This window comes from Phodopus roborovskii, unplaced genomic scaffold, assembly GCF_943737965.1.
Source record: "Phodopus roborovskii unplaced genomic scaffold, PHOROB, whole genome shotgun sequence".
In the NCBI taxonomy this organism is placed as follows: Eukaryota; Metazoa; Chordata; class Mammalia; order Rodentia; family Cricetidae; genus Phodopus; species Phodopus roborovskii.
Genome location: NW_026126525.1, coordinates 11,632,296 through 11,645,535, shown reverse-complemented (window position 1 = coordinate 11,645,535; position 13,240 = coordinate 11,632,296). Strand labels below are relative to the sequence as shown.

The window sequence follows — 13,240 nt, the reverse complement described above, 5'->3', positions numbered from 1 at the left end:
AGTTTGGATACAGAGTGAGACCCACTGTTTCTATTGAACAAAGTAAAAAATGTGTCATAATCAAATTGTGCCAGCATTTACCTGGGTCATAAAACATCTTTAGGACTAGGAAGTTTCCAACTTTGATATTAAGCTATGGCGATTTAGCAAGGTGATTGCTTAAATTACTGTGGTATTCAGAGGGCATCAGAGAGCTAGAGGGGAAAGCCAAGAGGATCATGGTTATTGTATAGTAGCTGAAATGGCAGGAGATCAAACTCAAGGCTAGGCAAAAACAGGTGGTGGGTGCTGGTCACCCTACTCTTTCCAGCCCCTCCCCCCACTTTGTTTCTGTCTCTCCTTCCCTTCTAGAACCAGGCAGGCTGTGGTTTAAGATGTCTTGAAAAACCCCAGAATCTCAATACATGAATACAGAGTACGAAATGTGGCTGGTTTCCATATTAGTTATCCATGTAAACTGTGTAGTGCTAGAATTTATTAAAAATCATTCAGTAAGACCAGCGTTTACTGCAGTTGTCACCTGTGCTAGGCTGTGCTGTTTTACTTATTCAGTTTACTGAAGACTTAGACAGTTTTAAACCGGTCAGTGATGTCCCATAGCAAGGTTCCAGTCTCAACCCAGCAGACAGATTCTAGAGTCTTACAAGCACATGTGTAAGGCTTCTCAGTGTTACCTTTGTTATCCGCCTCTGTTGGCAAGGAAACTGACATGAATCTATAAAGCCAAACACTGGTTATCTCGAGAAAACTGTCCCCGAGGAAGAAACAATTATCTCATCCGCTCTGTCTGACCAGGGTCAACAGGAGTGCATGTCCCACAGGGACTTTAAGAAAATAAGAAGCTACAGCTGTGAATTTGAGAAGGTTCTCTTTCCAGCAAGAAATCTCTTACTACAAGGTTGAGTGAACATATTTCTGAAGGTTGTTGCAGAAGTCAAGTTGATAATGCATACGCTAATTATTTTATAAATGAAAAGCGCATAATCAGCACAGAACAGAACAATTTTAAAGTTTGTTGTGGAAGTTGATGGTTGTGTGTTTTAAAAATTAGTTAGTATAAATCCATAGTATCACCACAGTGAAGTACTCCTGGCTTCCTCGCTGTGGCTGTGCCCACGAACCTTGTGTTCTGTTCCTCTGCCTGGATCTGCTCTCACCTGAGAGTCACTTAGCTCAGACATTTCTTTTTGTTTCCCCCTTTATAAAAAATATATCCTGATTACAGTTTCTTCTCCCTCTAGTTCTCCCATCTGGATACGCTCCCTTTCCACCTCTCATTAGAAAAGAGCAGGCTTCTAAGACATAACAGCAAAACAAAACAATAAAATGTAATAAGATCAAACAAAAACCATCACATCAAAGTTGGACGAGGCAAATCGACAGAAGGAAAAGAGCCCAAGAGAAGGCATGAGATTCAGAGACCCATTCGGCCATATAGCAGGAGTGCCATGAAATACTATGCGGAAAGCTATAATATGTGCTCAGAGCACCTGGTGCAGACCTGTACCTGCCCTGTGCTCACTGTTTCAGTCTCATGAGTCCCTATGGCCTTTTCTCAGATGATTTTGAGGGCCTGGTGTCCTTCATCTCCTCTAGCTCTTACTGCCTGATTTTCTGAGGTTCCCTGAACTCTGCGGAGAGGGATTTGATGGAGGCAGCCCCTTTAGAACGTGTGTTCCAAGGTTTCACTCTGAAATGTCTGGCTGTGGGTTTCTGTACTTGTTTCCATCTACTGTAGGAGGAAACCTCTCTGATGATGGCTGAGCAAGACATAGATCTGAGGAGAGCAAAATATCAATTGGAGTCTTTTTTTTTTTTTTTTTTTTTTTTAAAGACCAGTAGTATTAGGTTTCACCTAGGTCTCTGGGATATCTAGTCTCTGGTTCTTGGTTACCCAAGCAATATTAGGTATGGGTTCCTTCTCATGGAGTGGGCCTTTAGTCAAATCAGGCATTTGTTGGTTACTCACACAAGCTTTGTGTCACCATTGCCCTAGCATATTTTGTAGGCAGGACAGAGTGTAGATCAAAGGTTTTATGGTTGGGTTGGTGGTTATGGCTCTCTTTTGTTAGCCTTCTGCGTACCTTCCCATGGCAAAGACACTGACCATGGGGGTAACGGTTCTACATAGGCACCCTCTCCATGCTCAATGAGTTGTGTGGGTGTTGCTTTCAAGGACGGGACCTTGCTGTCAGTTTGCAGAGAGCAACCCATTCTTTTTGGCAATAGCATGGGTTGTTTGGGTATTTCCATGGGACCTCTTTGGCCAACAATTGGATGTAACCAGTCCTGGTACTGGAAACTTCATTGGGTGACATGAGATGTCCAGGTGGTGCCCTGCTTCCCCATTATTTGGAGGCTTCATTAGGATTGCCTTCTGCACTGCACTGGGTCTCCATAATCACCCCTTAAATGCCCCCTCAATTCTATGCATATCTGCCCACATTGTCTCCTTCAACCTTATCTCTCTTCCCCTTCTCACCTGACCCATCCTTTCCCTCCACCCCATTCCCAGTCTACCCATAAAAATCTATTCTATCTCCCCCTCCCAGGGAGATCTATGTGTCCCTCCTAGTCCTTTTCTCCACACCTAACTTCTCTGGGTCTATGGATTGTAGTTTGGTTATCATTTATTTGATAGCTAATATTCACATATAAGTGAATACATACACTATTTATCTTTCTGAGTCTGAATTACCTCACTCAGTATGAATTTTTTCTAGTTTCATCCATTTGCCTGAAAATTTCATTATATTATTTAACAGCTGAGTAACACTCCATAATGTAAATGTATCACACTTTCTTTATCCATTCTTCCGTTGAAGAACATCTAGGTTGTTTCCAGTTGCTGGCTATTATGTACAGAGTAGCAATGAGCAGGTTGAGCAAGTGTCCTTGTGATAGAATGAAGCATCCTTTAGGTATACGCACAAGAGTGGTGTAGCTGGATACTGAGGCAGATCAATTCCCATCTTCCTGAAGAACCACCATATTGATTTCCACATTGGTTGTAAAAGTTTGTACTCCCACCATCAATGGAGAATGTTCCCCTTGCCAACATGAACTGTCATATGTGCTATTGATCTTAGCCATTTTGACAGGTGTAAAGTAAAATCTCAAGGTAGTTTTGATTTGCATTTCATTGGTGGCTAAGGATATTGAACATTTCTTAGTGTTTCTCAGCCATTTGATTTTCCTCTTATTTCTAATTCTGTTTAAATCTGTACCCCATTTTAATTGTTTTTTTTTTTTTTTGCATCTAGTTTCTTGATTTGTGAATATGTTTTTAGAGAGGTCTTAGAGTTAATTTGTGGATCTTCTTAGTTAGCATCTGTGGTAGTTTGAATGAAAATAACTCCCATAGGGAATAGCTCTATTAGGAAGTATAGCTTTGTTGGAGTAGGTGTGACCTTGTTGGAGGAAGTATAACACTCTGGGGGTGGGCTTTGGGGTCTCATGTATGTTCAAGCCATGTCCAGTGTCTTAGTTCACTTCCTATTGACTGTGGGTCAAGATATAGGACTCTCAGCTCCTTCTCCAGCACCATGTCTATTTGCATGCCACCATGTTGCATCATGGTGATAATGGATGAAACCTGTGAACTGTAAGCTATCACCCCTCAAATGTTTTTCTTTATAAGAGTTTCTGTGGTTATAGTGTCTCCTAACAGCAATAGAAACCCTAACTAAGATAGAAGCTGGTACCAGGTGTGGAGTAATTCTGAAATAGGCCTAGCCATACTTTTGTCTAAAAGAACACAGACCTTGGGACTGTGGATTAGAAAAGCTTCAAGTGCTGCTTAATGGGCCATCCGAGTAGGAACATGGAAGACAGTGGAGCTGAGTGTGATATGAACTGGGGGTGGAGAGGGGGCTCAAGGTGTTTCAGAGGGGAAGGACTTTAGTATGTTGCCTAGAAATTGTTCTTGTGATATTTTGGTGAAGAATGTGACTGCTCTTCTTCACCTTTGTCCAAAGAGTTTGCCTGAGGCTAAAATGAAAAGTTTTAAATTAATTCCTTTGGCAGAGGAAAACTTAAAACAGTCTAATACAGACTCTGTCATGTGGTTATTAGTGATCACTCTGATACAGATTCATAATGAAAAGGAGAAAGCTGGGAAAGGAAAAATACAAAATGTACAATTCAAGGAGAAAAGGAGCATCAGGAAGTGGAATGGAGCTAAACCCTGTGTTCAAGGAGATAAACAGATTAAGAAATGGGACAAAGGGAGTGGTGACCTCAGGGCAAAGTGTCATCCACCTAAATTTCTAACTTGTGAAAAGGTAAGGTAGGGCGTGGTAAGGCACACCTTTAATCCTAGCATTGGGAAGGCAGAGGTTGGTGGATCTCTGCGTCGGAGGCCAGCCTGGTCCACAGATCCACAGATCAGCCAAGCTTAGGTAGTGAAGGAAACTACTGAAAACAGAAAGTTGGTGAAGAGGTAATTGAATGAGGGGACCATGTTCCATCCCCAATAAGTAGCAGAACTTGGCAGCTTCAGCCAAGGAGAGCCATAACAGGGAGTAGAACTAGCCCAAGAGAAAGAAGTGTGTTATAGTCAACAAAACTTAGAGGAATTGGAGATTTGAAGAGTGTTTTGTCATCAGGCATGGAGATGCAGAGTTTTGGAGTTTGCCCAGCTTGTTTTGGGTCTTGCTTTGGTCCAATATTTCTTCACTGTGCTCTCTTCCCTATGTTTTGGAATGGCAATGTATATTCTGTACCATTATATGTGGGAGGTATATGATCTTTTTTAATTTTGGCTTTATAGGGGATTACAGTTGAGATTGCATGAATCTCAGAAGAGACTTTGAACTTTGGACTTTTAAACATTGTTGAGACCGTGGTAGGCTATAGGAACTTTTGAAGTTGGACTAAATACATTTTGTGTTATGATATTGTTACAAGCTTATGGGGGCAGGGAGTGCAATGTTTGAATATAATTGGTCCCCGTAAGCTCACAGAGATTGGCATTATTAAAGGTGTGGCTTTGTACTGTTGTCAGGTGTGTGTGTGTGTGTGTGTGAGAGAGAGAGAGAGAAAGAGAGAGAGAGAGAGGTTGTTGGAATATGTATGGCCTTGTTGGAGGAAGTGTCACTGTGGGGCTAGGCTTTGAGGTCTTAAATGTGCTTACGCTACCCCAATGTCTCAGTTCACTTCCTACTGCCTGTGGGATCAAGACATAGCTCCTTCTCCATTTTCAGCTTATTTTCCAGTACATGTCTGCTTTCATGCTGCCATGGTTCCTGACATCATGAGTATGTACTAAACCTCAGAAACTATAACCCACCCAATTAAATACTTTCCTTTTTAGGAGTTGCCATGGTCATAGTGTCTTCACAGCAATTGAAACCATAGCTAAGACAGCCTTCTACTTATGAAGCTCAGTACCCAGTGCTGCTCAGAAGAAAACAAGCCACTGTAACAGTGATACCTCCAAACCAAGCAAGCTCTGAAGCAAACTAAAAATGATTAAAGCCAACTAATACATCACCAATGATCACAGAAACAAAATGGCAAAGATAGTGTGTACTATGAAGTTAAATGTGGTTTGAGGAAAGTCTGAGAATAGTGAGTGGAATAAACAGACGGGAAGAAAGAAAGAAAGGAAGGAAGGAAGACCGAAAGAAAGACCAAGGTTATATAACGAAGGGAGAAAACAAAAGGCAATGGCACAGAGTGTCACAGTAGGGAAAAGAGAATGAGAGAGAGAAGAAAACATCTGATTGGCAAGAAAGAAAAGGCTCAGCAAAACCAGGGAAGCATGACAAGAGGAATAGAAACTAAAATCTTTAAAAATGAATACGATAAATAGTAAATAAAAATACTGTTGGGCATGTAGTACCTCACCCCTGAAAGTGTTGGAGCAGCTTTTGTTGGGCCCTCTAAGATCGGAGTCTACCAAGGAAGGCATTCTCAGCTGCAGCAGGAGCCTACTGTCTTCTCTGACATTTGGGCCACTGCTGGTGTCACACATCTTTCAGGAAACGCTTTTTTTATACTTAGATGAAACTTTAGATCGAATTATGATTTCAGACTTGTCCAGCTTACTTATCAGCATCTTAAAATAATTAGCAACTAAGACAAGAAGTGACTACAATCCTCCCTCCAGAGGTGGGGAGGAGAGAGAGAGGAGTAATTTTTTGAGTATGTATTATTTATGATTCATAGAATGTGTTGACCATACCATATATACTTAGGTTTATTAGTTATGGATTTTTAAAAAATCATTTAAAATATTTTTGTTATTTGTTTGTTTTTTTGAGTCAGGGTTTCTCTGTATTGCTTTGGCACCTGGAGTCTGTCCTGGAACTTGTTCTGTAGACCAGGCTGGACTTGAACTCTCAGAGATCCACCTACCTTTGCCTTCTGAGTGCTGGGATTAAAGACATGCACCACCAAAGCCCGCCCGGCTAGTTATGGATTTTTCTTGAGACAGGCTCTTGCTATGTAGCTCAAGCTTGTCTCAAATTTGTGGTACTCCAGCCTCAATGTTCCCACAGCTGGCATTACAGGCACAGACATAAATACCTGGCTTTACCTCCTCATGCGGTAGATAAAAAGATATGTTAATTCTATATGGACATAGAGGGTACCATACTCAATATTCAAAATAGTTAAGTATAGTCTTCCCATTTCAAACCATACTTTGTAGAAGTATTCCATGTATTTGGGGACTGTCTTGGTTAGTTAGAAGGAACAGCCTGGAATTTCTAAGTGGCTGTCAGTAATTGGTATTTCATGTTCTCTGTATTTAAAACTTAGCCTTCAGATTTCCCCGGTAAACCAAAGTTTCCAGGCTTTTATCTTCTATTCCTGTTAGAGGCAGTATGTGTTAGTCACCTTCCCTATGATTGTGACCAAGTATCTGACAAGGGACCACTTGGGGATGGGTCTGTTTTGGAGCACAGTTGAAAGGATGCAGTCCACCCTGGGGAAGCCACAGTGGAGGGCGGAGTTGTTTGTGGTGGCAGGAATTTGTAGTAGGGCTTGCTCACATCTTCTTAGATGACAAAGAAGAGAGCCTGGCTAAAGTGGACTCCCCTCTGGGGCTCAACCCCTGCCCTTAGAGCCCCAGCATCCACTAGTGAGTTCCCATGGCCAAAAGGTTCTACAGTGCCTCAAGACAGCGACACCAGCTTGAGACCAAGTGTTCAAATGAGAGTCTTTGGGGCACATTCCACAGTCTATGGCATATTTCTCATTTTCTTTGTATTTTTTTTTATCATTATCTGATTGATTTAGCCTTTTCTGTTGTGATAATATACACATATAACTTGCTACCTTGGCCACTTAAAATGTAAAGGTAATTGGCAGTAAGTACGTTCCTAGCACTGTGCCGATGCCCCTCCCTGCCCTGGCCCCACCCTCATCCTGTGCTCTTTATCTCAGAGACCTGTGTCCATCGGACACCATTGCCCTCTTTACCTCAGTCTCTTGAATCCCTACCACCCTCGAATCTGTAGACACCAGATTATAATTCTGTAATATTTTTGTTTTCCAAATGTATATGCAGTTATATATGAGTGCTATGGTTAGAGATTTTGACATAAGAAAAAAAAAAAAAACGAATTTAATTGTTAGTTGAAGAGTCCATAGGAAGACCAGAGCAGGGCTTCTGAAACACCTGTGGCTATGACTTTTTTAAAGATTTATTTATTATGTATTTATTATTTATTTATTATGTGTTTGTCTGCATGTACCCCTGCATGCCCGAAGAGGGCACCAGACCCCATTACAGATGGTTGTGAGCCATCATGTGGTTGCTGGGAATTGAAGTCAGGACCGGAAGAGCAGCCACTGCTCTTAACCTCTGAGCCATTGCTCCAACCCCAACCTGTGACTTCGTTATGCCCATAAAATGTTTATGTGACTCCAGATGCATGGTTGCATAAAATAGGCATACAAACAAATGCTAATGATATATCACAAAGAATATATATTTAAAACAATAATTTGATGCACTTGCATTTGAATGAGACTATATGTGGTAGTTCTTTTCACATAAAGCTTTCAGTCTTAGCTAGATGTTTGATACTGGAGGGAGTTGCATCTTCATGGATGCTGGAGACTGAAGGGAGTGGAGATCTTCAGTACATTTCAAGTCTGGATAGCTTTATTTCATAATTGTCAGTGTTGAGGACATGGCCTTGCATAGTTATATAAACAACATGGCGTGTATGTTTAGGGCATTTCAGAAATTGTTGGAAATTCTTCCCTAATCCTCAGCTAAAATGAATTGATTTATTTTAAATGATTCTCAAATTAGCAACCCAAAGAGCCATGATCTTTCAGTGCTGGGGATTGAACCTAGGGCCTTGCACATCCTAGGCAATTGCTCTACTATTGAGCTATATTCCCAGTCCTTTAGTTAAAAAAAAAAAAAAAACAAATATTCTAATATAATCCAACACTAATTTGATACTTTTACATACTGAGTGATGATAGCATGAAAATATGAAAAGTATTTTCTTTATAATTAAACAATAATGTTTCTATAATAGCAGGATCCTTCATAGGCACAGTAAAAAACACCTCAATTTGTTGCCTATGCAGTGGTCTCCAATCTGAGTACTTCAGGCAGGATTCATTACACTTCATGGTGTCATGGTATGCACAGTGCAGTGTACATGTTATGCTCTCAGAACCAAGGTTGCAGTGATGTCCTGTAATGAAACATAAGCAAACACTGCTACAAATACCTTGGACTAATGTGTTTGATTTTTAAATTAATTTTTGGTTGTTGTGCATTTGTACTGTTGCCAGGTGTGTGTGTGTGTGTGAGAGAGAGAGAGAGAGAGAGAGAGAGAGAGAGACTTCAATTCAGTTTTGTTGTGATCTCCTGTTTACAAAGCTATGGACTGACAATCACAATTGGAAAATGGACACGCATATAAGGGAACTAGGTAGAAATGACCCATCCGAGTCAAGACGGGTGTCAGGAAGCCACTGCTGCTGCTTTAACTTTCTTCCTGATCATGTCTTTGCATCCTAACTGAGCGCAGAGTGTGGAGTTGGCACAGCTGTTGTAGTCCAGAGATCTCCCATTGGTTTCTCCATCTTGGCTGGACGCAAAGTCACAATGGAAAGGGGTTCGCATAAGGTAGAAAGGAGGGATGTATTGGATTAGGAAGAGTCCCTCTTAATCCTAGGTACAGTTGAATAGATTTCCTTTATATGACTACCATTAAAGTATGGTGGTTTTTTTTTTTTTAATTTCTTTTCCTTCCTTTTCCCTCCCTCCCTCATTCATTCATTAATGTTTTGAGACAGGAGTAATCTATGTTGTCCTGGCTGTCCTTGAACTTGCTATGTAGACCAGGCTGCCTTCAATCTAAGAGATCCTCCTGCCTCTGCCTTTCAAGTGCTGGAGTTAAAGGTGTGTGTCACCACATTAGATAATTTCTTTTTATTTACTTGAGATTTCCTTATAATACTTTTTTATCATATTTTTTCTCATCCCCAACTCCTCCCCTCTGAAGTATATTTCTAAAGAATTCTGTATGAAAAGTAGCTGTGTGCTTTTAAAATAAAGTTAAAAAAAAAACTCTAAAGGCATATCAATGCTTAAAAAGCATGTAGTTGTTTATTATTTAATAAGACTCATAGTAGCTTACTAGAGAAACACAAGTTTTATTCTTTTTTAAAAAGCCAGAGTTAGCCACCCCCGACCATTCACAGTATGATAAAGGAAACTACAAAGTACATATTTTTCTCAGGAGCAGAATCATGCAGAACAGATTGATAGACATGCATAGATTTTTTTCAACATTTTCCTTGGCAGAATAAAAACAATTTACATTTAAAATGTACCAGGCTATTGTCACTGGTAAAGTAAATAAAAAGAAATGTACAGGAAATACATCTTGACTCCTCTAGAACACCTCGGGAGAGAACCAGTGTAACTGACTACGGATGCATTAGTGTTCTTTCCAGTCCCCACAGCCCAGAAATGTCTGCAGTGCATTTCCATGAATGGTAGTCTTGAAGTAAACAAAGAAGGTGATATATAGAAACATTTTCTTGGATGTTTCTGTGCCCCGGGCTATGTGGGGAAACGAATGTTTATCTGTATGAAAAATCCTTCAGGGAATGTTTTACTACACACGTAGTCACTTTTGAGTCCAGTACTGGGCTGGACTCCAGTAACAGTGCGTCCATTGTAACCACAGAAGGTAATGCAGAATGTGCACACATTCAGACACATGACTTTGAGATAAATATTTTCATGGCCAAGCAGAATAGTTAGGCATATCAAACCTCTTAGAGATTCTATAACCTGGTAATATATGGGTACATATTCCAAGACAGAAGGTTGGGTTCCTGTCTCAGAGTTCATGTTTAGTAGTCACAGTCAGACACGCCCTGGTTTCCAGTCCTTCCCTCCCCCCCCCCACCCCACCCCACCCAGGACTTCACATGTTTCGCCGCCTTAAAGATTTCTTTTCATTCATTGCCTGTAATGAGAAAATGAAGAGTTTTATTACCGGGTGGTTTTGTTTCCTCAGTAATTAAGAGCTGACTTGTAAAAATACATAGCAGAAAAAGGATGCCTCATGCAGATTTTGATAGGGCTGTAATGGGGTCTTCCTGCAGTTGCCTGTTTTCTGTGTTCCAGAACTCTTCTGGATGAAGTCACATTCTGACTTGAAAGTCTGGGAACCTACCTGTATGAGGCGGGCTTGCTTTGATTTGGGGTCCAGGCATCTTTGTCTTTTTTGTGATTTCAGGGTAACACTGTTACGGAAGACACAGAGAAGCCTTAAACTTTAGGGGAAAGTGTCAACAAAACAAAAACACTCCTCTGTCACCTCCAGCAAGCCCATTACTTACATCACTTCAACTTTGTTGCAGCGGTTACTTGGGTAAAGTACGGTGGCTGTCTCAATGTCTGCTATCTTGACTGCTTTTGCTAAGGGCTCTATGCAAAGACAGCGCCCCCCTTTGAACATACTGAAGCCTAGAACAGACAGCAGAGCTGGTTAGTCTTAGCTGTCATTTACAATCCCAGCAGTGGACAGCGACACATTTCTGTTAATCTCATTTGTGCTGATTGGAATTAAGCTTGAATCTCCCTGTAATATTGCCCTCTGCTTTATGCTAGTTTATTATATCCTTGGTTATTTCCTTCGTTGATTTTTGTTATTTAATTTAGGTTTCAGATAGGACTCACTTGCTGTTTGACCCAAGCTAGTCTCCAGCTTCACTGGAAAGCCCAGGGTGACCTTGAACTTGAAGCAGTATGTAGCAGGCCCCATGTCTTAGTATTATCCTACCTCATCTCAGCATCTATAAGTGCTGAGCTTACATTGTTGTGTGTGTATGCCACTAGCCCAGCACTTGATAATTACATAACATACAGGACACGGAGAAGAAAGTGGCTATTTTCTTTTGTATTATTCTAAATTAAAACTAAGTATCATAAATCATGTTACCTTTCACAGATGAAACAATCTTTCAGACTTCACAAATGCCCCCAGGGAAACCACAAAGATTTGTTATTTTATAAGAGCATGGAAAGTTCTAAAAATGACGATGTTGTCTTATAGACTCCATATTGCTTAGCCTAGATCTGCTGTGATAATCACATAGGAGCCATCATATTCCAGGAAACACAGTTCTAGGTTCAGCTTACGGGGAAATGTTCATAATGTTTCTTTTTGGAGATAATATTCTTTTGGGGGATGCCTGCAGAGAGTTGTTAGTACCCATACTGTCCTTAAAACATCCTTGTCCTCAAGCAAAGTATTGATCAAATACATATGACATTGCTATGACCATTGCCCCACAGAGAATTTCCTTTTATTTTGAAAGTATTGGTTACAATAAATTAGTGGTGTCGTGCTTAAAAAGCTAATTTTCCCAGGAAACCAACATAATCATGTATAAGAGTCTCTGAACAGACATTGAGAGCTGACTCTAAAGACTCTTGCTAGATAATTGCCAGGAAATTAAGAAACCTATAACATTTATTATCTATAGTTAAAATGACTGTTTTATGTAATTATTTCCAACATTTCCTGCTTTTGAGAGAACTTCTAATGTGTGAAATTAAGGAAATTGTGTATTTTAGAGAAAGACATTGAAAGATAACAAAGTGAACGCATAGGCTCAGAACCAAAAGGAATCATATACCTTGAACAGTTGTAGCACCGATGATAACAGCCAAGGCTATGGCCATCATGCCCTTCATGTCCATCACGGCGGCAGCTGCTGCTTGGCTTTGATACTCTGTGCAGAGAGCAGTGAGAAGGCTGGACCTCAAGAGTGTACCAGGAGCATTTTATAGACCAGCATCCTTGTGCAGAAACAGGAATTTCCCTTCTTGACTCATGTAGTTTTCTTGCTTCCTAGAGTTTCCTTTTTGTCCTCACGCCAGTGCCTCTGCCATTTCCTGTAGTGAAGACAGTGACTGGAATGTGAAAGCATTTGGGAACTAGAAGCAGCCATAGGCAGGTGGCTTTACCTAGAAATGCCTTTATCTGGTGATTTGGGGCAGTGTAATTCCAAGTCTCACAGACACAGGAAGACCTTCCCAGTGCCAGTCAGCTAATCTTTCCCCTACACATAACTACACAAAGGGACATGCACATTAGACATAGATTATTTGCTAACAGGTGACCTTTATCTAACATTACATTATCTTGCTTTCAATTTCATATCTGAAATACTCTCCCCATACCTGTGCACTTGCGTGTATCTCTTTTTGAATTTTAGAGCCAAGCATGCACAAACACGCGAGCATGCTTTTTAGTGTTCATGCTTGTATATTTTCTGTTAAGGACTATAAAACCGTCCTCTTCCTGCTCCTCTTAAGTTTTCTGAGTCTATTAAATGTATCATTCATAGAAATGTTATGAGTCCAAGTCCAGTTTTTTTTTTTTAAACTTAAGGCTGGGGCAGTGATGGCACACACCCACACACCTTTAATTGCAGCACTTGGGAGGTATAGGCAAGTGGATCTCTGTGAATTCAAGACCAGCCTGGCCTATAAAGCAAGTTCCATGTCACTGAAAAGATTGCAGGAGCAAAGACAGAATAAAAATGAGTGCCCCTCTTCCTCCCTGAGGATGACCCAGGTGTTCTGTAGGATGGTTGCTGTTATCCTGTGTCCACCTAAAAGTTGAAGATTGTTGTCCCCCACATGGGAATGGCCGTGCCTGCCTTCCCTCTGACATCAGTGTAAATGCAAAGGAAGGGTTATTGCAATCTTCACTTCAGGTCTTCAGGTAACAGATGT

The 13,240-nt window shown here is 40.8% G+C and overlaps 2 protein-coding genes across 2 annotated transcripts in view; both read right to left on the bottom strand.

The window, feature by feature from the left end:
* Positions 1-13,240, bottom strand: part of Scarb2 (scavenger receptor class B member 2) — a 193,022-nt gene that overhangs the window by 44,111 nt on the left and 135,671 nt on the right. The gene's annotated exons all lie outside the window — the stretch shown is intronic.
* On the bottom strand, positions 10,404-12,407 carry Cxcl11 (C-X-C motif chemokine ligand 11). The gene is made up of 4 exons (XM_051198217.1): positions 12,136-12,407; positions 10,834-10,960; positions 10,668-10,737; positions 10,404-10,457 (listed from the first exon to the last, which is right to left on the bottom strand). The coding sequence occupies exons 1-4, from the start codon at positions 12,197-12,199 to the stop codon at positions 10,416-10,418; spliced, it is 303 nt and encodes a 100-aa protein (XP_051054174.1). The 5' UTR covers positions 12,200-12,407; the 3' UTR covers positions 10,404-10,415.